Source organism: Marmota flaviventris, chromosome 19, assembly GCF_047511675.1.
Source record: "Marmota flaviventris isolate mMarFla1 chromosome 19, mMarFla1.hap1, whole genome shotgun sequence".
Lineage (NCBI taxonomy): Eukaryota > Metazoa > Chordata > Mammalia > Rodentia > Sciuridae > Marmota > Marmota flaviventris.
The window spans coordinates 20,245,277-20,272,893 of NC_092516.1; the positions used below are offsets into that span (position 1 = coordinate 20,245,277).

General features: G+C 55.2%; 2 protein-coding genes across 6 annotated transcripts; one reads left to right on the forward strand and one right to left on the reverse strand.

The window, feature by feature from the left end:
• On the forward strand, nt 1-12,030 carry Rabep2 (rabaptin, RAB GTPase binding effector protein 2). 5 transcript variants are annotated; one of them, XM_027948736.3, is made up of 14 exons: nt 5-602; nt 1,098-1,307; nt 4,343-4,500; nt 6,932-7,042; nt 7,125-7,472; nt 8,233-8,328; nt 8,426-8,524; nt 9,195-9,350; nt 10,132-10,309; nt 10,438-10,449; nt 10,542-10,597; nt 10,691-10,744; nt 10,864-10,980; nt 11,404-12,030. In XM_027948736.3, exons 1-14 carry the CDS (start codon nt 542-544, stop codon nt 11,503-11,505), a joined length of 1,758 nt encoding a protein of 585 aa, XP_027804537.2. In that variant the 5' UTR covers nt 5-541; the 3' UTR covers nt 11,506-12,030. The 5 variants fall into 5 exon arrangements, with proteins under 5 accessions (XP_027804536.2, XP_027804539.2, XP_027804540.2 ...); XM_027948735.3 differs by having other exon boundaries at nt 1-602; nt 10,691-10,980; nt 11,404-11,497; XM_027948738.3 differs by having other exon boundaries at nt 2-538; nt 10,691-10,980; nt 11,404-11,497.
• Nucleotides 11,987-26,563, reverse strand: Atp2a1 (ATPase sarcoplasmic/endoplasmic reticulum Ca2+ transporting 1). Its single transcript, XM_027948733.3, has 19 exons — nt 26,425-26,563; nt 24,548-24,628; nt 23,680-23,765; nt 23,237-23,534; nt 22,650-22,816; nt 18,614-18,702; nt 18,299-18,401; nt 17,933-18,064; nt 16,085-16,210; nt 15,742-15,960; nt 14,653-14,988; nt 14,314-14,534; nt 14,039-14,241; nt 13,771-13,856; nt 13,553-13,686; nt 13,311-13,428; nt 13,006-13,123; nt 12,677-12,719; nt 11,987-12,242 (listed from the first exon to the last, which is right to left on the reverse strand). Exons 1-18 carry the CDS (start codon nt 26,510-26,512, stop codon nt 12,715-12,717), a joined length of 2,610 nt encoding a protein of 869 aa, XP_027804534.2. The 5' UTR covers nt 26,513-26,563; the 3' UTR covers nt 11,987-12,242; nt 12,677-12,714.
• Between the last annotated feature and the right edge of the window lie 1,054 nt (nt 26,564-27,617).

Below are 27,617 nucleotides of genomic sequence, written 5' to 3' on the forward strand. Positions count from 1 at the left end.
CTTCTACGCCTGACTACGTGGGGACTCGGAGGCGCCCAGAAAAATGAAGCCGACCCAGCCCTGGCCCGAGGGACGCTCCAGGGCGGCGGAGCAGGGAGGGCCGGGCCACCGCTCGCTGTAACGTGAGCCAGGCTGCGGCGAAGGGCGGCGGGGGCCATCCAGGGTTGACTCCGGGAGCAGCGCGACAGGAGCCAGACAGCGCTTCGTCCTCCCGGGCGAGGCGGCCGGCGTCCCCGAGGTGGAAGAGCAGCAGAACTTCCAAGGTCGCGGAGAGACGCCGGGGAAGGACCTCTTTGCAGTTGGAAGGGCAGGGTCCTCAGGACCCGCGCGGCCCAGGAGAGGGGCGGGACCCGGAGCCACAGCCGGTGTCCACTCGGGAATCTTCGGCCGACGCTCGGCAATCCCCTTCACCTCCGGCCTGGACCGCGGGTACGGGGCCGATCCGGAAACAGCCGAGCGGATCCGGAAACAGCCGAGAGGACCCGGAAGCGGCCAGCGCCGTCACCAGGGAGTGCGGGAATCCGCCGTTTGCACTGAGGTAATGGCGGCAGCTGCGCCGGCGGCCGCGAGCGAGGACGGGCGGCTGCTGCGGCCGGGGGCCGGTACGTCGGGGAGCGTTCGTGCACGCAGGGGGCGCTGGAGCCCGAGGCGGAGCCGAGCTCGGCCGCCGGGGGGTGGGGGGAGGAGAGGGGAGGCTGGAGAAAGGGGCGGGGCCACGCCGTCGGGAAATGGGGCGGGGCCTTGAGCCACCGGCGCAAGGGGCGGGGCCTGGTGGCTCGAGGGGAGGGCCAGTGGCAGGTGAGAGGCGGGGCGCAGTGAGGAAGGGGCGGGGCCATTGTGGAGGTCGCGTTGAAGGGAAGGGGAGATTGGGTGAACCGAGGACCGGCTGTAGGCATCGCCAGGCAGAATGAAGTCGGAGAGAGGCGAGGAAGGGGCGGGGACCAGGTGAGTGGGGCGGGGCCAGGTGAGTGGGGCGGGGCCCGGTTGAAGGTGGCGCTGCAATACCGAGTTGAAGGACTTGCAGATTTGGTGGGTGGCCCGGAGTGTTGGGGATTCGTGAAGTAATGGGCATAGAGACTGATTCCTGTCCTCCACAGCCATGGACCCCCAGTCCCTTGAAGGTATAAAGGTTGAGACCGAGTCAGGTGAGCTCAGCCGGCTTCGGGCTGAGCTGGCAGGCGCCCTGGCAGAAATGGAGACCATGAAGGCGGTGGCGGAGGTGAGCGAAAGCACCAAAGCCGAGGCTGTGGCTGCAGTGCAGCGGCAGTGTCAAGAGGAGGTGGCCTCGCTGCAGGCCATCCTGAAAGGTGAGAGGGGCTCTCCCCCAGACTCCCCACCAGCCCATAAGAGGGAGTATCCGCAGGATAAGAAGGAGGACAGATCAGTGGTGGGAGGGTTGCAGGGTGGTCTAGCTCAGCGTATGCCTATGGCCCAGAGCTAGGGCCACCCTTTTCTGATTTGCATAGAGGAACCACACGTGATGGCAGCCACTCTTGTTAGTTATAGCTAAGTTTAGCTCCCTGCTCTGTCTCTTTCCTTGTTCTCTGTCATTTCTCGTCCCTCACTGATGACTGATCAACCTTAAAGATAACCAAGAAACTTTTCAGTTCCCTGAATGAGTCTTATTTTAGTCTGGGCTTTTGGGTTATAGACTCAGCTTGGGGGCCCAGTCTGTGAATGTGATCCTCCAATTTCCGACCTTCCCCAGGCACCCCTACCCACCCCTCCCACACACATACACCTTCCTCCCTCCCTCCTCTCTACTTGGGAAGCACCAGGTCTCTTGCTCCCAGGTCCCTGAGATTCTTTTCCTAATTCCTGCCTCATCATTTAGTCAGTGGCAAAAGTCTTTGAAACATATCACAGACCTGTCGCCACCTGCTGTAATGGGGCTCTGTCTGCTTTCTCCTAGACTGTTGTCCCAGCCTCCTCACAGATCTCCCTCAATGATCTGGCCTTGACCCTGGTTTCCAGAGTAAACTGCCTAAAACTCCCATCCCACCATGCATTTCCGTATCTGGAGCTGTCTCCTACATTTCCAGGCATCCATACTTATGCAATGTAGTTAGATCTTCATACAACTCATCCTGTTATTGACTTCATGTTCTTTAAAAAAAATTTTTTTTTTTTTTTTGGTACTAGGGATTGAACCCAGGGGCACTTTACCACTGAACTACATCCCCAGACCTTTTTATTTTGAGATGAGATCTCACTAAGTTGCTTAGGGTCTTGCTAAGTTGTTATGGCTGGCCTTGAACTTGAGATCCTCCTGTCTCAGCCTCTCAAGTTGCTGGGATTAGGGGCTGTGGTTGAGCGCTTGCCTCATGTGTATAAGGCACTGGGTTCGAGCCTTAGCACCACATACAAATAAATAAATAAATAAAGATATTGTGTCCATCTACAATTTAAAAAAATATTAAAAAAAAAAAGTTGCTGGGATTACGGGCATGTACCACCATGCCTGGCAGTATTTGTTCTTTGAATAGATTTACTTTTTAAAAGCTTACATACATGTATTAAAGGAAGCTTCTTATCTCTATAAAAAATAAAAAGGTGTGTCTCAAATAATAATAGCTTTTATTGAGCACTTATATATGCCAGGCACAAAGCTAAATATTTTATGAGTATTTCATCTTCATAACAAACTATGAGGTAGGAACTATTATCCAACTCCATTTGACAGAGGGAACTCTGAGTCCTAGAGAGTTTAAATAACTTGCCCAAGGTCACACAGCTAGACAGGAGCAGAAGATTTGGCAGGTAATCTGGCAACTGAACCTTTACTCCTAACATTAGTACACATTAAGCTAAATAAACGTCTGTGCCGATAGAAAATGTTTTTGTTCTACTTACTGTTTAGGTAGTGCCACAGACCTGTAGTGTAAATTCCAAACCTCTTGGTGTGGCATTCAAGGCCTTGGGAGCCATGCACTGCCACCCCCTCCACCCTTCCCAGCATCTCTCCTCAGGAGCCTTCACTTGGGCTTTTCTAACATGCCGCTGTGCCCAGACACATTCGCCACCTTCCACCTCTGGGCCTCTGCTCCCGCTGGCCCTGTTACCTGGACATAGCTCAGTGGTAGAGCACCCCTGGGTTTAATCCACCCCAAACCAAAAACCCTAAAATATTTGTTGTACTGATACATATTAATAGGAATCGCCGTTGTGTTTTCAGAGTCTATTATAGGATCAGTTGGACAGTTTATCTCTGAAGATCAGATTATTCAAATTCTCCCAGTGATTCTTTATCTGAACAGTGTGCCCCTGTAGAAGTCACAGAGATGGTAATTACTGCTTTAACAGAAATTCTGGCCCATCCTGTTGTCAGCATATACAGTTTCCATCGTGAAGTATCCAAGCATTACTTTGAACTGTATCCAAAACAGCTTGGTGGCCCAGAGAATTTCTTGCAAATCCAGTCCTGTTTTGACCACAAAAGCAAGTATCATCACACTGTGCTCCAGAGCACAAAATAAAGGTTTCTGGTGTCTTAAGTCCTACCCATCAACCAGCTGTTGGTTATCTGGAAATTGTTGGCAACCATTCTGTCTGGTTGTGCCACCCACCCTGATTCACGGGCTGCGTATCACCTTCAGTCCCTCCTTCACTCTGAGTATGCCCAGATTAGCTGTCACGATGCCAGCTTCTCTGTCCTGTCACTTCTTGGTGAATTTATGTGGTGCAATTGATTTGGACATAATGCTTCCAATATAAACTCAGGCAGTGTGGCGACTGAGCCTTTACTTCTAAAATTAGTCCACATCAAGAGAAATACTGCAACCAGGCGCAGTGGCTCCATGCCTCCCAGTGGCATGGGAGGGTGAGGCAGGAGGATCGTGAGTTCAAAGCCAGCCTCAGCAACCCCAAAGTGCTAAGCAATTCAGTGAGATCCTGTCTCTAAATAAAATACAAAATAGGCCTGGGGATGGGGTTCAGTGGTCGAGTGCCCCTGATTTTAAAAAATCTATCTATCTATCTATCAATCAATCAATCAATACTGCATATATCAGAATCGTTTCCTGCTAACTAAAATGGTGTTTGACTTTCGGTTTTAGTATAAATGTCAGGGACCAGGTCTTTAATCAAATACATCTGAGAGACAGATTGGCCATTGGTCCCTGTCGTGTGCCAGGGAGAGGGCTGAGCACCTTACCCGTGTCATCTCACTTGGTCCTGTAACCAGCAGTGGGTCAGCAGCACCCCGTTTTGTTGCTGGGGATGCTAAGACACACAGAGGCTGAGGCCGGCCCAGCTCTGTGTGCAGAGCCCTGTGGTGCCCACCGTGGTAGATGGCCTTCCAGAGGAAGGCAGCGCATCGAGAGCGCCACCCTTCCCCCCGCAGACTCCATCAGCAGCTATGAAGCCCAGATCGCGTCCCTGAAGCAGGAGCGGCAGCAGCAGCAGCAGGACTCTGAGGAGAAGGAGCGAGAGCTGGGCCAACTGAAGCAGCTGCTGGCCCGGGCCCACCCCCTGGACTCCTTGGAGAAGCAGATGGAAAAGGTTGGGGTCGGAGTGGCCTGTGCTCCCCCTGGGCCTCGGGAAGGTGTTGGGTGGGAATCGCTGAGGTGCCTGTCCACAGTCACTGGTGCAGGATGCGGAGCGACGACTCTGGGCGGAGCACAGGGCACCGCAGACTGCTGACCCCTTGGCGCAGTCCTGGCTTGCCCTGTGCTGGTGGGGTGACAACTTCATTACCTCCAAAGCCAGATCAGCCGTGAAAGGGGGAGGGAACTAACACTTCAGGGAACCTCTCATGCACCAGGCGCTGGGTGCTTGGTGCTGGGCAGAGCTGGGGCCTCCAGTCTTTGCCCACCTGTGAGGCAGGACCATCAGGTCCATTGAGCAGGTAAGGGGAGGCTCAGGGGGACTCAGTGATGCTCCCAGCTTTTGCAGATATAAAGAAGCGGAGTTGGCATCTACCAGTCCAAGCAGTGAGGTTCTGAAGTTTTGTTCTTAACTCTATGGTACCTAGCCTCCTTTATTATTGTTGTTATCATTAAACAAAGATAGTGAGCTGAGTGTAGCTCCAGCCAGTCAGGAGGCTGAGGCTGGAGGATGGCTTGAGCCTAGGAGTTTGAGGCCAGCTTGGAGAACCTTGTCTCTTCAAAACAAAAAAAAAAAACATATCTATCTGTATATATGTTTAATTTATACGTGTGTGTATGTTTGTACACACACACACACACACACACACACAGGGCTGGGGATGTAGCTCAGAGGTAGAGCACTTGCTTAGCATGTGCAAAGCCCAGGGTTCAATCTCCAGCACCACGTAAACACACACACACACACACACACACACACACACACCTAAAAACAACAATAGGAAGCACATATTTTTAAATGTTTCATCTTTCAAAGTGAATTTATACCACTGCCTTGTTTGATCCACACAGTAGCCCTGTGAGGTACTCACTTAATTAATACCTCATTTCATGCTCCAGGAAGCTGAGGCTTGGGGAGATGGAGGGAACTGCCCAGTTAGAAAGACAAAGGTCAAAACAGGAGCCCAGAAAGGAAAGCCTCCCTCCACTCCTCAGCTTCCGGCAGAGGCTGCTACTTGCATCCAGTGTTTCTCGGGGAACATTTGCAGAATGGTAAGGAGGAGGACCTCGCTCAGTGACAGCCACCTGCTATGGAGGAAGGCAGTCCAGTCTGCAGTCAGGCAGGGGCTAGTTTGGGCAACCCCTGTGTTCAGCCATCACTGTCTGTTGCTTAGGCATCTGCAGAGTATATTCGAGGGCTGCAGATGAGATTGGGGTGTTTTGTTCTGACCACACAGGTTTATACTGCCCATTGCAGCTGTTCCTATAAGAGATTTGGAGGGTTAAATTGAGCTTATGTGGAAAAGTGATTCAAGAGATAGATGGCATGGTGGTGCTTACCTGTAACCCCTGAGACTTGGGAGGCTGAGGCAGGAGGATCACAAATCTGAGGCTAGCCTCAGCAACTTAGCAAGATCCTATCTCAAGATTAAAACAAAAACAAAAAACTCAAAAAGGCTGGGGATATAGCTTAATGATAGAGCCTAGCATGCACAAGGCCCTGGGGTCAATCTTCAGCACTGGGGGGGAAAAAAAAAAAAAGAAGAAGAACTGGATGAATTGGAAGACGGGGGTAACAGAAAGGATGACTGGCCAATTTCTGCCTTGAACACCTGGGTGGATGACAGGGCCATTCTCAGTGACCTGGCACTTGTGGCGGGAGGAACTGCATTGGTGATATGGCCCAGTTTTGGTTGATTAGGTTAGAGAAGCCAAGTGGGCACATGCAGGGGCTCTTGCTCTGCAAGCTCAGCAGGAACAGAAAAGAAATAATCACCCTTAGGGTCGTGTTGGGAGTGTGGGAGGACATATCAGTTAGGTTAGGATGAGGTTTGTCTGCATGTAATTGAAGATCCAGTTCAGCAATGGCTTAAATAGAAGTTTATTTTTCTTAAAGTCCAGATTGGGGTAGCAGCTCAATAAGTCATTAGGAAGCCAGGCTCCTCCTACATTGCTATTTTGCCATAGAGAGCAAATTGCCTCATGGCCCAAGATGACTCATTGAGTGCCTGCCATCACATCCACATTTCAGCCAGCAAGAAGAAGTACAGAAAGACATATCCTCCTGTTCCTTTAAGGAGTTGCCCTGGAAGTTCACATGTGGCACATCTGCTTACACTGCATTAGCTGGAACTGAGTCATAGGAAAGCTGAGAAATATAGATGGTGTGGCAGAAGTTACGCCAAGTGCTCGATTTAAGAAGTTTTAGGGTTAAAAAAAAAAAAAAAAAGATGTTGGAGAGGAAGTGGGCAACAGGAAGATAGTCAGGACCTTGACCCTTTTACCTACCTCCTGCCCCGAAGCGCTCAGAGGAAACTTGAACAGAACTGAGGGGCTCAGGGGCTGCCCGGTGCTGTCCTGCCCACTCACCTCCTGACGTCCCCCAGGCCCACGAGGACTCTGAGAAGCTGCGAGAGATTGTGCTGCCCATGGAGCAGGAGATTGAGGAGCTCAAGGCAAAGCTTCTGAAGGCGGAGGAGCTGATTCAAGAGATCCAGGTGAGGGGCGGCCGGGGGCGTGGGGCCGGGAAGGGGCGCCCAGGAGCCGGCTCCCCAGCCTCTTTCCTGCACCTTTCCCTAGAGACGTCCCCGCCACCCCCCTTCCCTGCACGGCTCCACGGAGTTGCTGCCGCTGTCCCGGAACCCATCTCCACCCCTGGAGCCCCTGGAGGAGCCGAGCGGCGATGGGGGCCCGGCCGCCGAGGCCTTTGCCCACAACTGTGACGACAGCGCCTCCATCTCCTCCTTCTCCCTCGGCGGAGCTGGCAGCAGCGCCTCCCTGCCCCGCGGCCGCCAGGGCCTGAGCCCCGAGCAGGAAGAGACGGCCTCCCTGGTGTCCACGGGCACCCTGGTCCCCGAGGGCATCTACCTGCCCCCTCCTGGGTACCAGCTGGTCCCAGACAATCAGTGGGAGCAGCTGCAGGCCGAGGTGTGTGGATCGGGTGGACAGGGCAGGTGGCCTGTGGCAACATGCCACCCTGGCCCAGGCCCCGAGCTAGAGCTAGAGTGGAGGACGCCACGAGGAAGGAGACACCGTCCCCTAGGGACCGGGAGTCAGACACCAGCACACGTGGACACACAAAGTGGATAAGGTCACAGGGCGAGTCGTCCAGGACACAACGGAAGAGGGCCGTGGGGCAGAAACTGTCAGTGTGGGACCTGAGACCCAGATGGTGGCAAAGTGGCACTTTGCAGGGGCAGGGGCAGGGGGGCTTCGAGTTCTAAGGCCCTGAGGATGAGCAGGCCCTGCTGATTGACGGCAGGAAGGCCCGCCAGGAGAGAGGTCAGGAAGGAGGCAGGGGCTGTCACCGGCCAGCGGAGCCTGCACTTCACACAGGCCAGGAGGAAGCGCCAGGCCCAGCCAGGGAGAGGCCTGTCTGGCTTCCTGCCTGGGGAGCCCCTTGGGCCTGTGTGTAGTGTGGGCTGTGGGGGGCTGGGGAGCAGCTGGATGACCAGGACTGGTTGGGACTGTGGCTTAGGAGAAAGCAGGGACCGGACCAGGAGATGGCAGCAGAGACAGGAAAAGTGGGTGGGGCTGGAATCCAGGCTGGAGGAAGAGTGGGCGGGGCCTGCGAGGGAAGAGTCGTCCCTGAGCATCTGGCTTGAGGGGTCCAGGGGACGATGGCACCATGCCTGCCAGAGAGGGATGGCCTCCCTTGGAGACTGAGACAGGTCTGGGCCTATGGCAGGGCCGGCAACTGCAGAAGGACCTGGAGAGCGTCAGCCGCGAGCGGGATGAACTGCAGGAGGGCCTGAGAAGGAGCACCGAGGACTGCGCCAAGCAGGTGGGTCCCAGCCTCTGCTGTTGCCCTCAGAGGGCCTCTGGCCACCTGCTGCCCCCAGGTGGCCCTGACCTCACTGATGCCCTCCTTCCACCCCCAGATGCAGGTGCTCCTGGCCCAGGTCCAGAACTCAGAGCAGCTGCTTCGGACCCTGCAGGGGACCGTGAGCCAGGCCCAGGAGCGGGTGCAGCTGCAGATGGTGAGTGCTGGGGATGTGTGGCAGGAGGAAGCGGGGTCAGGCTACTTGGGGCACCTGTTCCTCCTCCGGCTGCTCTGGCCTCCCCAGGCATTGGTGCCAGGTAGGTAAAGGGTTTGGGGGCCGCCCAGCCATAGCCAGCGCTCTTGTGATCTTGAACTAACCTGCGACCCCAGGGCCTCTGCTTCACCCTCTGTGAGGTCGAGATAATGAGGCCTGGATTGCGGATTGTTGAGATGGAAAACAAGCCCCGTGATTACCGAGGCCAGAGGAGGGGGAAGGGATCAGATGGCCCCAGGTGCCTGGTAGGAAGGTGTGGTGGTGGCCTGGCCCAGGAGGAGGGGTGCTGAGGGGACGACTGCTCAGTTACGCAGATCCTTCCTGCCTGGAGTGCCAGCTCCCTGCAGCTAGACGTTCTGATTTTTCAAGAGAAGCCAGAAATCCCCATACCTGTGTATCAGCTCCCAATTTTCAAAGTTGGCAGCGACTTGAGGGTTTTAGAAACAGTGTGGACCAAGTAAGGCCCAGCATGGAGTGCAGCTGCCCACCTGTGCTCCAGGTCAACAGGAGGGTGTCTAGAGCCTGGAGCCAAAGCCAAGCAGTAAGGGGGCGTCTTCCTGCCTCAGCACATCAGGAGCCAGCCTGCCCTCCTCACTGCCATGTTTGTCCCCAGGCAGAACTGGCCACCTCTCACAAGTGCCTGCACCAGGAGGTAAAGCGGCTGAATGAGGAAAACCAGGGGCTCCGGGCTGAGCATTTGCCCTCTTCAGCCCCCCAGAGCCTGGAGCAGCTGGAGGGCGAGGACGAGTCACTGCCCAGCTCCGTGCAGGTGAGCAGGGTGTGGGCACCAAGAGCCCTGGTCAACCTGTGGGCCCTTCCTTTCCAGGCAGAGCAGAGCATCTGGGGACCCCGGGGACAGACCCTGGCTGCTGTTTTGGCTGCTTTGCCTTGGCCAACCCACTTGACCTCTTTAAGGCTCGGTTTCCTCATCTGAGAAATGGGACCATAGTGGCTTCCCAGCATTGACATGAAGAAGAGTTAACAATTCCTGACCCAGGAGGCAACGATTTGGTTTGTTTCCTGTTTTTAAGAGACCTGAGATCCTTAAACTGAATTCATCGTGATCTTTGGTTCATAAGCCCTCATCATTGATCTGCGCATGGCCTTTGCTGATGTAATTTACGAATAATGTAATTTATTCAAAATGCAAAGATGCCCGGACCTGTCCCTACCTGGCGGTTACAGCGCACATCCACTTCTGCGGTGCCCATTTCCTGGGCCCTGTTTCCTCCTCTCGTTCTTCTTTGGTTTACTTTTCAGTCCATAAATACCGGAGGGCTGGACTCTGTTGCTTGGGGGCTTGACCCAGGGGTCTCTTGGTCCTCTGGAACTCCGGCCCCGCCCCATTTCTGAGTCCCTGCGCTGTGCGGTGGGCGCGGTGCCTTGGGGTGTTATGCGCCCTCCCGCCTGGCATTTGGGTTCTTTCCTGTTGGGGCAGTTTCCTTCCTTCCGCTTCCTCCCCGCAATCCCCCTCTGGCCAGCGGCCCCGCCGGCCCCTGCCCTCCTGCTCTTCTGCCCAATGCCCAGCGGGCCACTCGCGTCCCTTCCAGGAGCTGCAGCAGCTGCTGCACCGCACGCGGCAGGAGGCGCGCGCCCGGCTGCAGGCCCGGGAGCACGAGGCCGAGCGCCTGCGGATTGAGATCGTTACTCTGCGGGAGGCCCTGGAGGAGGAGACGGCGGCCAGGGCCAGCCTGGAGGGGCAGCTGCGGGTGCAGCGGGAGGAGACAGGTGAGGGCCCAGCCAGCCCCCCTGCCGCCAGGCGCCTGACCTCCGGTGGGGCCACCTGGGCAGAGGAGGGGAGACGTGGGAGGACAAGCCTCCACAAACTCTTCTTTCTCTCTCCCCCCCCCCAACAGAGGTGTTAGAGGGTGAGTATGGGAGGCGCCCTGGCCGGGGCTGGCCGGTGGGGAAGGAACCAGTGGGGGCCTGACTTGCAGCCTCCTTGCGCCTGACTTCCCAGCCTCCCTGTGTAGCCTGAGGACCGAGATGGACCGGATCCAGCAGGAACAGAGCCAGGTGAGGCAGAGCCCAGGGAGCAGACCAGGGTGTGAGGGACCGCACTGTGCAGAGAAGGCCTAGCAGGCCCCTCCTGTCCTCTGTCTCCTTCAGGCCCAGCGCCAGGAAGGCCTCCTGCAACAGCCAGGCTCTGGCCGGACAGAAGAGGTCAGAGTCAGCTGGTGTGGAAGGGGTGACTATGTGTGGACATCTCGGTGCTTGGCCACACCCCCTCCTGGCTGGCCCAAGGCTGAGCCAGGCCCTAACTCAGCGTCTTGTCCCCACAGGCCCAGCTCAAAGACCTCCTCTCAGAGCAGAGGGCCAAGGTGCTGCGGCTGCAGGCTGAGCTGGAGACCAGCGAACAGGTGCAGAGGGACTTCGTGCGACTGTCCCAGGCCCTGCAGGTATGTCGCCCCCACCCTCCCATACTGGTGTGGTTTTCAGTGACTTGCCCTGTGTCTTGTGAGGACAGTCCCTCAATTGGGGGAGTCCCCATCCTCCGCCCAGGGCTGGCATGGTATGTAGCCCTGAATTATTGACCCCAAAGCTGAAGCTCTTTGGGTATATCTTGTGTCGATCCCAGGATGCCCTTAGCACAGGCTTGGTGGCACGGAGGGTCTGTGCCATCAGCACCACCAGTGGCAGCTTGGGCTTCCTCGAGCTGTCCTAGGACCCGTTCTTTCCCTTTCCCCTGGTGGCAGCGGGGGCTTAGGGGGGCGGGGTGCCCCTAGGTGCACTGGTCCTGGGCCCTGCCACTGGGGGTTGGCAGGTGGGGTAGGAGCTGTTTCCCTACCAGGGACTTCTGCGTCCCTTGCCTGATTCCCCAGGTGCGCCTAGAGCGGATCCGCCAGGCTGGGACTCTGGAGCAGGTGCGCTGCATCCTGGATGAGGGATCCCTCAAGGATGTGAGGGACATCAAGGACACTTGAGGGGCCTGGCGAGAACCATCGCTCCCCGCTTCCACCCCCCCTGGGGAAGACTGCCTTCCTCCAGTCCAGACCCTGAGGCCTGGGCTTTGGGGTGTCAGGACGGAGCTCTCACCCTCTCCAAGCTTGGGATTGGGGTGCCGGGGCCACCACTGCCCAGCGCCTCCTCCCAGAGTGGCTGGGCCTTCTGCTCTCAGGGATGACACCGCCCCCTCCTGGAACCAAAGGGCAGGCTGAACCCTGCGGCTCTCTGGCTGCCGTGCTGCCTCCAGCGCCCCCGCTGGCCAACAGCCACGCTGGCACAGTCCGTCCCCGTCCGTCCCGAGGCACAGCCGAGCTGTGTGGTGGCTGGCAGCCTCTGTCAGCATCAGTGGGTCCCTCATGCACACCCTGAGACAGGCAGCTGCTTTCTGGACGCATGACACTAAGACGCTTGTCCACGGGGCCTGACGCAGGCCTCGAGACGTGCACGGAGGCGAGGCCAGAATTTTCTGTCATTTATTTTCAATAAATAAGCAGCTCAGCTCAGTCGGTCGCCTTGTCCCTGCAAGCCCCACGGGGTTGGGAGGGGAGGATTTCCAGGGTGGGGAGGGAGGACAGGTTGCTGGGGAGGGGATGTTGTGTTTATAAACAGAAACATGTCGGGTTGGGAGGAGTTGGTGCCACAGCCCTGGTGAAGATGCGTCGCTATCAGGGAGGAAGGGGCAGCGGACGTTACTTCCTTCTCTCATCTTCTGGATCTGGAAGGAGAAGGGGAGGGATGGAGCATGTGGGGTGGGGAGAGGGGTCCCTCCCAGTGCCCATCTGCTGGCGCACAGCCTGGAGGTCACCGCGGCCCCTTTCCTCCCTGCACTTACCTGTGTCCCCAGCTCCGGACCCTCCCACCCGCAGCCCCAGCAGCAGAGGCAGCCAGCGCCACGCAGCGCAGCCCAGCGGACAGTGGTGCCCGGAGGCTGGGCACCGCCAGGCGGGCACCACCAGGGTGCCCGGGCCCTGGCAGCGGTGCTGGGGCCACCGCGAGGGCAGAGACCAGCCTTGTGGAAGCGCGGCAGTGGCAGCAATGGCAGTGGCTCCAGGTGGAGCTGCGAGCGCAAGTGACCTGGGATGCGCGGGCGGCTAGGGGCAGGCGGCGGGGCGCAGCAGCTGGCGCGAGGGCAGGGAGGGAGGGTGATACCTGTGACACGGGTTCAAAGACATGGAGGAGGGGGACGGTTATCCTATGGCCAAGAGGACAGAGAGAGCTGGTGTCAAGGAGGGAGGTGGCCTGCGGGCCAAGAGGGCTGAGCAGGCTGGGGGCCACCCAGGAGAGTGACCCTGCCTGGAGCGGCTGGAGTAGAGAAGGGGCCTGGGCGCCCCTGCCTGGGGACACTGGTCCTACCAGGGCCACAGAGAACTTACCACCTGCAAAGGAAGAGGGCGGGGCGGGCGCGCTTCGCCGCGCGGAGGGCAAGGGGTGCGCTCAGGGCCTGGGGCTCCCGGGGCCAGAGGAGGGGCGCTCCTTACCCTCTAGGTAGTTCCGAGCAATGAACTTGAGGATTTCGTCCAGCCCGATGACCGGAAGGGAGATCTTGAAGACCATGAGCCACTGGGTGACGTCCAGGGCCCTCAGCTTGAAGATCATCTGGGGGTGGGGACGGCAGCCGTGAGGAAAGCAGGTGTCCTCTTGGGAGGAGGTGGAGAGGAAGCAGGGGGCCAGGCACCATCTCGGCCAGTCCCACCTTCTCCTCGTCAGCACCTCTAGTGCAAGTAGCCACAGGCCCTGTGTGGGCTCCCCGGGGCTGGGGGACAGGTGGCAGAAGGGGGCTCACCGGCAGAGGGTCAACATAGAGGATGAGGAAGTGGAGGGACATGGACAGGCAGATGGAGCCCAGCAGCCAGATGTTCACCCAGGGCGGCATCCGCAGCAGGGACTGATTCTCAGACAGGCTGCAGCAAGGGCCGAGCGGAGCCACAGAGGGGGACACAGAGAGAGACCGTGAGGAGAGGAGGGCAGGGGGTGGAGGCCCAGGCGCTGGCCCCACATGGCACTGGGGCGGGCAGGAGGCCCTACCTGTTGAGAGCATTGCACATCTCGATGGTGACCAGCACGGACAAGGCCATGGTCATGGGCTCGGGGGCCTCAAAGACCTCACAGTCGAGGCCATCAAAGTCAGGGTTGTGCTCCGTGCACTGCATGAAGTGGGTCTGCAGAGGAGGGGACAGGAGCCTGAGGTCCCGTGGAGGCCTCTACACCACCCTCCTAGGGCCCAGCTCTCTGTCCCCTCTTACCAGCTGGTTGTAGGTGACATGAGGCCCGTCGTCTGCATACAGGAACCACCAGGCAGCTGCTCCCACAGTGGCTGCACCCACGTAGCCTGTGTGGGAAGATGGGGAGGGGTCAGGGCCAGGAGGTGGCCAGCGTGGGAGGGCCTTCCAGACTGGTAACAGCTGGGTGAGGGAGAGGACCGACTGGGGGGCTGCACTGGGGCAGCTGGTGTCCTGAGGAGGGGGTCAGTCCCAAGGGCTGGGAAGGACGGTGGGGCCCCATCCTGCTTACCCCCGATGGCCATGTAGCGGAAGAAGAGCCACCCGCTGATGAGGGGCTCCTTGGGGCTCCGGGGGGGCCGGTCCATGATGTCCAGGTCTGGGGGGTTGAAGCCCAGGGCCGTGGCCGGGAGCCCGTCGGTCACTAGGTTCACCCACAGCAGCTGCACGGGGATCAGGGCCTCAGGCAGCCCCAGGGCGGCCGTCAGGAAGATGCTGCCAGAAGGAGGTGGTCACACACCTGTCCAGGCCCCGCCACCCACCCCGCCACCAGGCCCTGGCGCTCACCAGACCACCTCGCCCACGTTGGAGGAGATGAGGTAGCGGATGAACTGCTTCATGTTGTTGTAGATGGCGCGGCCCTCCTCCACGGCTGCCACGATGGTGGAGAAGTTGTCGTCGGCCAGCACCATCTCAGAGGCCGTCTTGGCCACCGCCGTGCCAGAGCCCATGGCGATGCCGATCTCGGCCTTCTTCAGGGCAGGGGCATCATTGACACCGTCCCCTGTCTGAGGGGAGAAAGAGGGGGGCTCAGGGCTCCTTCCACACCCCTCCTTGAGGTTCTCCCCCCAGAGCCTGGGTCCTCCCGCCCATGCACCGGACTCCGTGGACACTCGGGGCCCTCACCATGGCTGTGATCTCGTCGAAGGACTGCAGGTACTCCACGATCTTGGACTTGTGGGAGGGCTCCACGCGGGCGAAGCAGCAGGCGCGACGGCAGGCTTCCCGCTGCTCAGCCAGGGGCAGGTCGTCGAACTCGCGCCCCGTGTAGGCACGGTCCGTCACCTGCTCGCTCTCCGAGAAGATGCCGATCCGTCGGCAGATGGCAATGGCCGTGCCCTTGTTGTCTCCGGTGATCATGATCACACGGATCCCGGCGTCGCGGCACAGCTGGATGGAGCCTGTGACCTCCTTGCGGGGCGGGTCCAACATGCCCACCACCCCCACGAACGTCAGGTCCGTCTGGGAAAGAGCGGACGGCGGTCAGGGAGGGACTCGGACACGAGCCAGGCGGGGGGAAAATTTGAGGAGGCCCTGGTGTTGGACCTCAGCAGGGACAAGAAACATTTCTCATTCCTACATGTCCCTGCGGGTCCTTGCAGTGCCAGGCCAGCCACAGTGCCACCCTGTGCCCTTCACAGAATACATGCTAGAGGTAAGAGCAAGGGGCTTCTGCTATCAGCAGGGCCACCTCTTGACCCACAACTTCCAGCACATCCCTGTGACCTGCCAGGCCTCAGTCTCCCTCCGTGAAACGAAGGCAGTGGGCTTTTGGTGCCATTCAGAGTCCACGACTAATACAGGGCCTACACCAGAATGCTCATGCCCACCTTGAGACATCCTGGTTATGGAAGGCCCATGAGCGAGCCCCTCCATGCAGTGACACTGATTCCCCCCCTGGGGCGAGAGCCTCCCTCCCCTGGTCGCAGACCATCCACTGGTCACACTTAACGTAGCCCAGGAGGCTGGGGAGCAGCTCAGCCACGGTATGTTCTTAGCACGTGTAAGGCCCCGGTTCCATCCCCAGCACCACAGGTCAATAAAATAGAGCAGCACTGGACTGGATGCTTTCTAGGGCTCTTTTGAAGACTAGTGTCCTGTGATTTCGTGACCCGTACAGAGCCACCAGTTTGAGATGAGAGGGTGCAGGGAAGCAGGCAGTGGGAAATCAGCCTCTTGGTGACATCTAGGACAACGGAGCCTTCCCCCACTCACCTCATACTCCATGAACCTGGAAGAATCATCTAGGATCATCTCCTCTTTCTTGGGAGGGGTATCCCGGGTGGCCAGGGCCAGGCAGCGCAGGGTGTCCCGGCCAGTGCCCCACTCCTTGATGACCGACATGATCTTCTCCTTCACGGGGCCAGTCAGGGGCACCCGGGTGGTGCCAACTCGCACATAGTTACAGCGGTCAATGACGCCCTCAGGGGCACCCTAGGAGACCAGAACAGCGTTCAGAGACCACTGCCTGCCCGCCAGGACACAGTGAGAGGGGTTGGGCACAGGAGAGGGGGCAGGATTAGAAGGAGAGGGGTGGGAATACATTCCAATTTCTGACCTTGACGAACATCTTGTTGCCCACAGCAGCCCGGGAAGACTTGGCCGGTGAGCAGTAGACAGACATGGACTTTCTGTCCCGGGAGAACTCCAGGGTGAATTCCTTCTTCATCAGCTGGCGGATCACCTGGGAAAGAGGAGACCAGGCCCCTTAACACAGTTAAAAAGGGTTTGGAGGTCACAGTGGACCCCCAGACTAATGCTAAGGCTGATACCTGAAGTACAAATGGAAAGAATTCCAAGGCTAATGCTGCCACAGTGTTACAGTGACTGGTTTAAAGCACAACAGAAACAAGATGGTCTTGTGTGGTATGGTCCAACAGGACTCTGAGAGGTGACAGAGATCGGCAGTCCGCACTGTTCAAGCAGGTGAGCCATGGCCACTGAGCACTGGGAATGAGGTCAATGTGACTGAAAAACTGCATTTTCATCTTTGTTTAATTTTAATTAATTCAAATGTAAATAATTGCATGTATTGTTGGTTAGGCCTCATACCTGGCATGCAGAAAAAAGCACTCCTCAAAAATGAGTGAAAGGGGGCTGGGGCTGGGGCTCAGCGGTAGAGCGGTTGCGTAGAACGTGTGAGGCCCTGGGTTTGATCCTCAGCACCACATAAAAATAAATAAGCAAAATAAAGGTTTTGTGTTCAACTACAACCAAAAAGTAAATATTTAATTTAAAAAAATGAATGAAAGCCTTTTTTTTTTACCAAATACACATGGCTACCTCTCCAAAAATAAGAGAAAAGTCAAAATAACAAAAAATGAAGTAAAAATGAATTTATATCATCATTTGTAAATCTTTAAAATTAAGCTTCCCTGGCTGGGTGTGTGTTGTACGCCAGTAATCCTAGTGACTTGGGAGACTGAGATGGGGATCACAAGTTCAAGGCCAGCCTGGGTGACTTAGTGAGACCCTGACTCAAAACATGAGGGCTGGGAGAATAACTCAGTGACAGAGCATGCCTGGGTTCCATCCCATGTACCAAATCATCATCATCATCATCATCTTCAATAGACCTAGATTGTTTTTACTTTTTTAAAAAATTAGATTAAATAAAATGGCAATGAGATTTTGCACATGGCGGGGAACTTTGCCTAGGATGCTCAGGTTCCCGGGTTCAGTCTCCAGCACCTCATGAAGAAATGGCAGAAGAAATGTAGGAAGCTGTGTGCAATGGCACATGCCAGTAATCCCAGCAGCTCAGGAGGCTGAGGCAGGAGGATCACGAGTTCAAAGCCAGCCTCAGCAACTTAGTGAGGCACTAAATAACTCAGCAAGACCCGATCTCTAAATAAAAGACAAAAAAGGGCTGGGGATGTGGCTCAGTGGTCCCTGGGTTCAGTCCCTGGTACAAAAGAGAGAGAGAGATGTAGGAAAATAACACCTCAAGAGACTCAATATGGAAATTCAGCCAATATTAATAGCAAGAGCTCCGAGTGAGTGTAACGGAATTGGCCTTGGTCATCTGGACAAGGATGGTCCTGGCCTGTAGGTGCAATGGCCACATATGCCCAGTTCTAAATCAGGACCTGAGATCTGATGGGACGAGTGTGCTCCTAGAGACAAAGGGATCAGGCTTGAAATGGGGGCTGGCCAGGATGGGCCATGTGGTGTCTGTATCCACCTCTGTCCATTTCAGCTTGGGACATGACTGTAAGAAGTGACCTTCCAGGGCACTGTGGCCAGGCAGAAGAAAAACCCATTTAACTGCAGGGACAGTGGGTTCCCCTGAAGAGCAGCAGGTCCACCTGCGAGAGTTGGGGTCCCAGCACGGGGTGCCTGGCCCGGGGCTGCTTGGGGCTGTGTGACATGAAGCGAAGGCCCAGGGAGGGGTGTCCAGACTCACTGAGTTGCAGGCATTGGCCCTCTCCACCTTGGAGAGGCTTCTCACGTCCGTGTTGAACACGTTCATCTTCTCCACCAGCGTGGTGAGCGCCGTCTCCGTGGCCTCCCCCACCTTCTCATAGACACCTTTGGTCTGAGGTGGGCAGAAGAGGAAGAGGAAGTGGGTGCCCTGGCCCTCACCATCACACCCACCTTCCACTTGGACGGAGTGAGAAGGGAGCCAAGAACTCCTTTCCCTCGAACCCTGGGGCAGTGGCCTCAGCTCCCTGCCCCTTCCTGTGACCCTCCCTCTGGGCCTGCTCAGGAGGCCCAGACTCCGAGCCAGCTGGAAGGGAAGAAGGGGCCGCTTTGGGGGTGGGGAGGTTACCTCATTAAAGTCCAAGGATGAGTCATTGCAGAGGGCACAGATGGTGGCCAGCTCCACCAACCCATCATACTGCCCTGACCGGATTGGCTTATCGTTCTTCATGCTGGCAGCAGGGTGGGGAGGAAGGAGGGAGAGAGACAGTGGAGAAGAACCCGGAGTGAGACGCAGAGAGCAGGGCTCAGGGAGATGGCAGTGAACTTGGAGATCAGAGATGGGCTGGGAGGGAGAACGGGAGGGAAAGGAAGGGAAGAGAGAGAGGAGGGCAAGAACTGAGGTGGGGGCAGACAGGGGCGCTGGGGACTCCTGGTGACTTACACCTCTCCCTCGGGAGCATAAGTGGAGCCAGTGATGGAGAACTCGTTTAGCTGGCACAGGTCCCCGTCCACCTTGTCAATGATAAACATCTGCAGGGGAGAAGGACACACACCCATGTCACCTCTTCCCCTCCTCGAAGGCAGGCATTCGTACTGAGGCCCACGCCCTGAGGTCCAACCCCCTGGACCCCACACTCCGAGCAGACTGAGCAAACTTCCTGGCATCTCCTTCCAGATCCTTCCCTGGTTCCTCCCTGTATCCCCCGCCCCGCCATGGCTTAGCAATCAATCATTCTCCACGTTCTGTCTCCATGGACTTCAAACAAAAGTTACTGCAGGCCACGTCGGGGCTAAAGAAGATCAGTTAATAAAACGGGGCAGTCCGGGAAGGTATGGGGTGGACTGCAGCGAATCCACCCGTGAGCACCTTGCCCACCTACAGTTCCAGTCCCTTTTGGCCAGATCTTCCAGTTTTGCAGGAAGAGCTAGAAATTCAGGTTACTTTTCTATGCAATCTCATCTCTTCAAATGTCAGCAATTAATTTGTTTTTATGAAAGAGGACAGGAGCCAAGGTACACAAGCCTGTGGCCTGGCTTTGAAGCCTGTGCATTAGAGGGATGAGGAGGAATGACTTCCAGAGGGCAGCAGCCCAGGGATCCCACAGCAAGCTCCAGGGGGGACTGGGTTTGTCACTCCTGAGAAGAAAAATGCTTTCCCAGGTTCCTGGGAAACTCTGGTTAGACAAAGTGGAATCCATCATTTCTACAGCTGGCCTCTCCAAAGCTTTCAGATGCTAAGAGGGCTCTTGTGGGTCTCCACAAGGGGTCAAGGGCACAGCCTTTCTTGCCCTGATCTGACCACATAGTCCTCACTCCTCAAAGCAGGTACCTTCCCCACCCCCACCCCATTCTGGGGATCAAACCCAGGGCTTCACACTTGCTAAGCATGCCCTCTGCTACTGAGCTAAACCCCAGCTCTATAGAGCAGCAATTTCTATGTCAAGAACAGACAATTCTGTAACCAATGTGATTCTGCAATCTGTATACGGGGTAAAAATGGGAGTTCATAACCCACTTGAATCAAAATGTGAAATATGATATATCAAGAACTATGTAATGTTTTGAACAACCAACAATAAAAAAAAAAAAAAAAAGAACAGACAATTCCACAGAGCTCTGTTTAGGGCAGGGATTCTTTACCTAGGGTCCATAGTCAACCTCTCAGTCTGTGAACTTACTCAGAAAAAAAAAAATTTACATCTTTTATTTTGTCTCTGACATATAGCAAGCATTTCCTTTCAGTTTGGGGTTGGTAGTCTACATTAGAATTAGTAAAACCTAGCTGGGTACGGGGCCACAAGCCTGTAATCCCAGCAGTTCACAAGGCTGAGGCAGGAGAATTATGAGTTCAAAGCCAGCCTCAGCAAAAGCGAGGCACTAAGCAACTCAGTGAGACCCTGTCTCTAAATAAAATACAAAATACAGCTGGGGATGTGGCTCAGTGGTTGACTGACCCTGAGTTCAATTCCTGGTATGCCCCCCACACACAAAAAAAGAATTAGTAAAACCTGTGACTTTGATCTGAATGTGGTCCCAGCTACTTGGGAGGCTGAGGTTGAACCCAGGAGTTCAAGACAAGCCACAGCATTACAGAGACCTATCTCAAAACACAAACCAAAAAGCCCCCAAACTAAACTTTCAACTTTGTCATAAATATAATCACAGCTGGGCTGGGGTTATGGCTCAGTGGTAGAGCGTTCGCCTCGCATGTGCAAGGCCCTGGGTTCGATCCTCAGCACCACATAAAAACAAATAAATAAAATAAAGTTATATATATATAAAATGTCAGTCTGCTGGTCTTCAAGGAATAGTATTTTTTAAAAAATATATAATCACAGCTGCTTCCTGTCACTTTACCTTTGCTGCGGATCTCTCAAAAGAGCATCGTCACCACTTCAACATTGTTATAATTTTTAAACCTGCTGCCAGAGCTCACTATTTAAATGCATTAATAAATAAACACATGTTACCAAATTACATGTTTTTAAAATATTTTGAAGAGGCTGAGGAGGGAGGATTTCAAGTTCAAGGCCAGCCTGAGCAATTTAGTGAGAACCTGTTTCAAAATAGAAAGGGCTGGGAGTGTAGCTCATGCTAAAGCATCCCTGGGCTCAATCTCCAGTACCCGCCCCCAAATATATATATGTATTTATATACCTATAGATAGATAACTGTATTTCAATCATTAGTTACTTCTGTAATTCTATGTATTTGTTCTGTTTCTTTTCTTTCTTTTTTTATTTTTTGTACGGGCAATTGAACCCAGAGGTGCTTTACCACTGAGCCATATCCCTAGCCCTTTTTATTTTATATTTTGAAACAGGATCTTGCTAAATTGCTGAAATCCTTGCTATGTTGCTGAGGCTGGCCTCAAACTTATGATCCTCCTGCCTTGGCCTCCCATGTTGCTGGGATTACAGGCATGCCCCACCATACCTAGCTGTTTTTTTTTTTTTTTTCCTACTTCTAAAACAGAATTCTGTGGATTTTGTTTTACATATTCAAAATTTTACACTGAGGAGCTCAGGGGTGTAGAATGCTTGCCTACTAAGCATGAGGCCCTGGCTTCAATTCCCAGCATTATAAAAGAAAAGAGCTGGGTGCAGTGGCGCAGGCCTGTAATCCCAGTGGTTTATGAGGCTGAGACAGGAGGATCTTGAGTTCAAAGCCAGCCTAAGCAATTGTGAGGCGCTAAGCAACTCAGTGAGACCCTGTCTCTAAATAAAATACAAAATAGGGCTGGGATGTGGCTCAGTGGTTGAGTGTCCCTGAGTTCAATACCTGGTAGCCCCCACAAAAAAGAAAAAAAATATTATATATACAAACATACACATTATATTGAGAAGTCCAACTGCCAAGGATCTAATACACAGAAAAGATTAAGAATTCTCAGTTTAAGCCGGGTCACGATGGCGTATGCCTGTAATCCCAGCAGCTTGTGAGGCTGAAGCAGGGGGACTGAGAGTTCAAAGCCAGCCTCAGCAATTTAGCAAGGTCCTAGGCAACTCAGCAAGACCTTATCTCTAATAAAATACAAAAAGGAGCTGGGGGCTGTGTTGTAGTTCAGTGGTAGAGGCTCACCTCTCATGCATGAGGCCCTGGGTTCAATCCTCAGCACCGTATAAAAATAAATAAATAAATAAATAAATAAATAAATAAAAATAAAGATATTATGTCCATCTACAGCTAAAAAATTTTCAAAAAATAAAACAAAAAGATGTTGGGGATGTAGCTCTGTGGTTAAGTGCTCCTCAGTTCAATCTCTAGTACAAAAAAAAAGTTTTCTTTTCACAAATGCTGCTCAGGAGCTGGGGATGTGGCTTGGGGGTGGAGTGCTTCTCCAGCACCCTGAGTTTGACCCTAGTAACCACAAAAAGGAAGGAAGGAAGGAAAAAAGAGAGGGAAGGAAATGCTGTCCAGGATGGGCGCGGCTGGGCCTGCTGGGGGCGGCCGTGACCCGAGCTCTCTGGAGGCAGGTAATGCACAGGAAGGAGCTTGAGGGCTGCACAGACTTGGGTCTGGCCCTCAGATCTGCTGCCTGTCTTTTTGAGATGGGGTTTTGCTATGTCGCCCAGGCTGGCCTCAAACTCCTGGCCTCAGGGACTCTCCTGCCTCAGCCTCCTGAGCGGCAGGGACAACAGCATGCAGCTGTGCCACCCGTTACCTGTGCATCTTTCAGCCGGCCACTGACTCCCAGAGCCTCAGTTTCCTCCTCTGAAAAACTGCGTGACTGAGCCCTTCCCCTGAAGGGGCTGTCACAGAGGATGCGAGGACATGCAGCCGTGACTGGCAGGGGATGGTGGCCCTAGCGTACTGGCTGACTGGTCCCTTTCAGAGTGGCAGGATGGACCCCTCTGCTCTTTGAGCATATTCCAGGCCAGGCAGAGAAGCTGCCAGCGAAGAAGGGATCACCCCATGTTTGGAGGGCTCATTTCACCCCCAGAACAGGCTTCTCTTCTGCCCACACTGCTCCTGACCTTGCAGACAGACATCTGGTTGGTGGTGAGGGTGCCAGTCTTGTCGGAGCAGATGACAGAGGTGCAGCCCAGGGTCTCTACGGAGGGCAAGCTCCTCACGATGGCATTCTTCTTTGCCATCCGACGAGTACCCAAGGCCAGGCAGGTGGTGATGACTGCAGGAAGACCTGTCAGGGGAGAGACGGGTGCAGGGTCAGTGCAGGGCAGGAGGGAGACCTGATGTGGTCAGCTAAGTACCTACTGACCCCAAGGCGATCAGCTTTGTATTTTTTTTTTTTTTTTGTGGTACCAGGGACTGAACCCAGAAGCTCTTAACCACTGAACCACATCCCAGCCCTTTCCTTTTTTTATTTTGAGACAGGGTGTCGCTAAGTTGCTGAGGGCCTTGCTAAGTTGTTGAGGCTGGCCTTGAACTTTCCATCCTCCTGCATCAGTCACCTGAGTCGCTGGGATGACAGCATGCGCCACCACAACCAACAAGATACCAACTTTTAACCCCTGGAACTGTCACTGTTTACTTTATTGTGCAAAAGAGTCTTTGCCACTGATATTAGGAAATGGAAGGAGAGAGAAAGGCTGCCCCATACCTTCTGGGATTGCAGCCACAGCCAGGGCCACGGCAATCTTAAAGTAGTAGATGGCCCCACGGAACCAGGATCCCCCGTGGACGGGATCATTGAAATGGCCAATGTTGATGAGCCAGACAGCCACGCAGATGAGGGAGATGACTTTAGACAATTGCTCTCCAAATTCATCGAGCTTCTGCTGCAGTGGGGTCTTGTCTTGTTCCGTAGCCGCCATTTGGTCTCGGATCTTCCCAATCTCAGTGCTCACACCAGTCGTGGCCACGACGCCCAAGGCCTTGCCGGCAGCAATGTTGGTGCCCTGGGTAGGTGAAGAAGAAGCGACAGGTGATCTTCATGCCACCTCCGCCCAGTCAGAGGGCTTCAGCTCTTCTCAGGCCACCACGTTTCTCTCCCAAACCAGGCCCTCGGCTTGAGGGCATGATAGCTGGCCCTGGATCGCTCACCGAGAAAAGCATGTTCTTCTTGTCCTGGTTGACAGCTCGGGGGTCAGGGACGGGTTCTGTGTGCTTGATGACAGATACAGACTCGCCTGTAGAGAAGGGGTCAAGGGGACATTGAGATGACAGTATGTTCTTCTCCTTGACTTCCTGTCCCTAAGTCCCTCCCTGCTCAGAAGGACAAGGTTGCCAGGACCAGGCAGCCTTCTTGGAGGGAGTCTGGCCTCTGGAACAAGCTGGGCAGGGCAAACGGAACTCCATGGCACTTAGAGGAAAAGGGCTTTGACCTGACTCTGATCGGTTAACCACCTGCTCCCTGAAATGCAGACAAGATGGGGTACACTTGAGACAAATCAAATGAGCTGGTAAATGTGGAGGGCGCTGTACCGTAGAGCAGGCTCCTGGGAGGAGGGGCTGTCCCCGGCTGGGATATGGCCTCCTCCTCCCTAATGGCAGGGGCTCAGGCATCTTTGCCTTCTTGGACCTAAAGTAATGTCCACAGTCCCCTCTCCCCCCAGTAAAGGGAGAAGCAGCCATGGTTTGAAGAGCATCTGAACCCTCCACCTTGTCGCAGAATCTTATGGCTTCTCACTTGGGCACTTTTGAGCTTCTAGAGGAGACAGCACAGTTCTTGGGTATGTGTGTCCCTATGCCTGTGTGGAAGGGGTGGGTTGAAGGCCATATGGGGAGTGGGCACGAACATCCAGCTCTCCCCCATGACCCCTGTGGAAGAGCGAAGGCCGAGCCATGCTGTCTTCGCTACGGCCAGCCAGGAGGAGGCCTGTGGCTGGCTGTTCTACTTTGTCCACCTGGAACCTCGTCCCTGTCCACCCAGCTTCTCCCTCAGTATGTCCTCCCACCCCGGCCAGCGGACCTGTCAGGATGGACTGGTCGACCCGGAGGGTGGTGGATTTGATGGAGAGGATGCGGATGTCTGCGGGGACTTTGTCCCCCACTGTGGAGAGATTAGAGAACAGTGAGATCAGTTGGGAATGGAGTTGTGTTCCTTCCTAAGAAAAACCCAGTCCATGTTTGACTCTTCACCTCACCCATCCTCAGGTCTGAGTATCCACCCCGGGCTTTCCTCAGGCCCTTGGCATATGCTCCTGCCACCTCAGCAAGCACACCCCTCCCACTGTATAGCACCATTCCTTCTGCCCCCCTTGTTGAATTCTTTTCTTCCCACTAGCTCCAGCCTGGGAAGGGAGGGCCTGGTGTATTTCCTGGCACATAGTATGTGTTCATTAAAACAACCAAGGGGAAAATCAGGGACAATCCAGCTAAAGCTGGACAGAGAGGGAGACAAGGGTGAGAAAGCTGAGGAGGGCAAGGCAAGAAGGTAACTCAGAGAACAGGCTGCGTTGGAGAGAAGTAGCACCAGGCAAAACAGGAAGTGGACAGTCAGGGAAGGCAGGAAGAAACAGGAAGAAGTCTAGAGTTGAGAATATCAAGGTCAAACTAGAGAAAAAGTGGAGTGTGAAGTAGGAGAGGAGTGCCCACGAGGGAGGTCAAAGGAGGATGTGGGAGGAAAGGAAGGGGCACCCGTGGTCACAGAGGAGATCACACATCAGAACCTGGCAGCCAGGCCTGAGCATCTGGGGGCATGTGGGAGCCAGGGGTGAGCAAGTTGAGGGGAGAGGAGGATAGTCTGCAGGAAACAAGGCTCAGGGCCATGGGAAAACCCACAGGAGAGCCAGAAGGCTGTGGTGGGCGAGGGAGGTGCCCAGGTAGGAGGCCCCCACACCAAAAGCACCTGGGAGGAGCTGAGAGGCAGATGCCCCACAGACTCAGAGACCTTTGGGGGAGGCTGAACAGTTCCCAGGGCCTCTGTCTAATTCTACCCTGGTCCCACAGATGGCCCAGGGGACAGGGTTCACTGTCTCTCCTTCCCTCAGTTTCTAAGGTCCCTTTTCCTGGGCCAGAGGAAGCAGACGGAGGAGGGAGGCAGTCAGTGATGGAGTCTGACACCCTGTCACCCAAGCCCCGGTGATATTTATAGATATCCATGGCGCTGACTCCAAACTGTCACTGGGGCAGGACAGCATCGGGGTCCTTGGCCTGCCTGCCCTCCTCCCTGTGTTTCCCGTGGTGGTGACATGGGTGTCTGGTGAAGGGAAGGAGGCCTAGAAAGATACGTTCCCCATGCCAGGGGCCTGGAGACGCGGGAAGGCCTGCGCAGGGCAAATATAAAAACCGCTGAAGGGGGCAGAATCCCAGTAATCTTAGCCACCCGGCCCCCACCCCTCCCTGGGAAGGCATTAAGTGTCCCTTGCTGGGGGCGGGGCCCTCCTTGAGCTCCCCTCCTCCCAGGTCCCGTGCTCTGAGCTGGGACCAGAGTTTCCCTTACATGGTCGGGGGCTTGATCCTTGGCTCCCCTCCTCCCTTCTACCCTCGCTCCTTCCCCTTTGAGAGGCCTCAAGGGCACTGAGAGGTCAAGACTGAAAGCTGACCAAGCTTGGGGGTGGGTGGAAGGAGAGGGAAGCCAGGCCCCACGAGGGGGTGGAGACGGGGCCGTTGGCAGAGACTGGGTTCCACCTGTCGCTTGCAGTGCTGGGGGAGAGGAGGGGGAGCAGGGGGTCTGCCTGCAGACTCAGGGACAGGACTGGCTGTTCCTGCGGAGGCTCTGACTACTGTGGCTGCAATGTCCTGGGGTGACCTCTTAAGGAGTCTGGGAAGGAGAAACCACCCCACCTTCTTCTTGGCCTCAGACCCAAGACCTCCCATCCTGGACCACTCATTCCCATCACTCACCGGCCACCTCCACAATGTCCCCGGGGACGATGTCCCGAGCCTTGATCCTTTGCACTGACTTGCGGTCAGCCCGGTAGACCTTCCCCATCTCGGGTTCATATTCCTTCAGCGCCTCAATGGCGTTCTCTGCATTTCGCTCCTGAGGGACACAGGTGGAGGAGGGCAGGGTCATCAGAGGGAAGAGGAGAGTAGGGAGGGAGGGGACTGGTTTAGGAGGATTGTAGGTCACAGGTGAGGGGTGCAGAGATGGAGGAGCAGGGACCCAGATTCTAGGGGACTTAAGACCATCATAGGCAGAGTTATGTAGTTCCATCTGGGCACAGCAAGTAGACAAAACCCCACAGGTGTGTGTGTGTGTTAAAAAAAGCTGTCACCTATGGCTAAAAACAGGGAAGAGAGTTTTGAGCAGAGAGAGAGAAAAAAAAAAAAAAAAAGAAAAACAGGAAGCAGGGACAAGGTCAGTAGAGGTGGTGAGATAAGAGGAGGAGGAAACCAAACTAGACCACTGAGCTCCTACTGTGCACCAGGCACTTTCACGCTCATCCTGTTCAATTCCACCACAATCCTGAGGGACAGGATTATTGGCCCTGTCTTACAGATGAGGAAACTGAGACTCAGAGATATGAAGGAACTTGCTCAGGGTCATACAGTGAACAAGTGACAGTGGATCTCAATTCTTTCCAACACTCCATCCTATTTACAAACTAGGTGAGAGGACCACAGGAACAGGAAGACCCAGGGAAGCCAAGGAGGAGGAGGAGACTGGAGGAAGGATGGGCCTCATGATGGGTGTCAGGACTCAGAGGAAAGGGGAGGGGTCAATGCTAACCTGCCAAACCCCCACGATGGCATTGGCAATGAGGATCAAGAGGATGACAAAGGGTTCAACAAAGGCGGTGATGGTCTCTTCACCTTCCTCAAACCAGGCCAGCACCTGGGGAGCAGGACAAGGGAGAATAATAGATAATAAAAACCTCCCCCCAACCTGGGCAAAGAAAGGAAGTGGAAGGGTTCCAGGTACCACTGCAGAGGTCCCTGTGCAGGAGCTTAGGGGACACAAAGGGACTGCAAGCCCACGTCTGTGGGAAGTTCTACCCACTCAGAGCATCAGCAATGGCCACTGCGGTGATTCAACTTGAATAGGCCAGCACAGACATGCACAATTTCAGGATTAGCTGCGAGTGCTTTCAGGT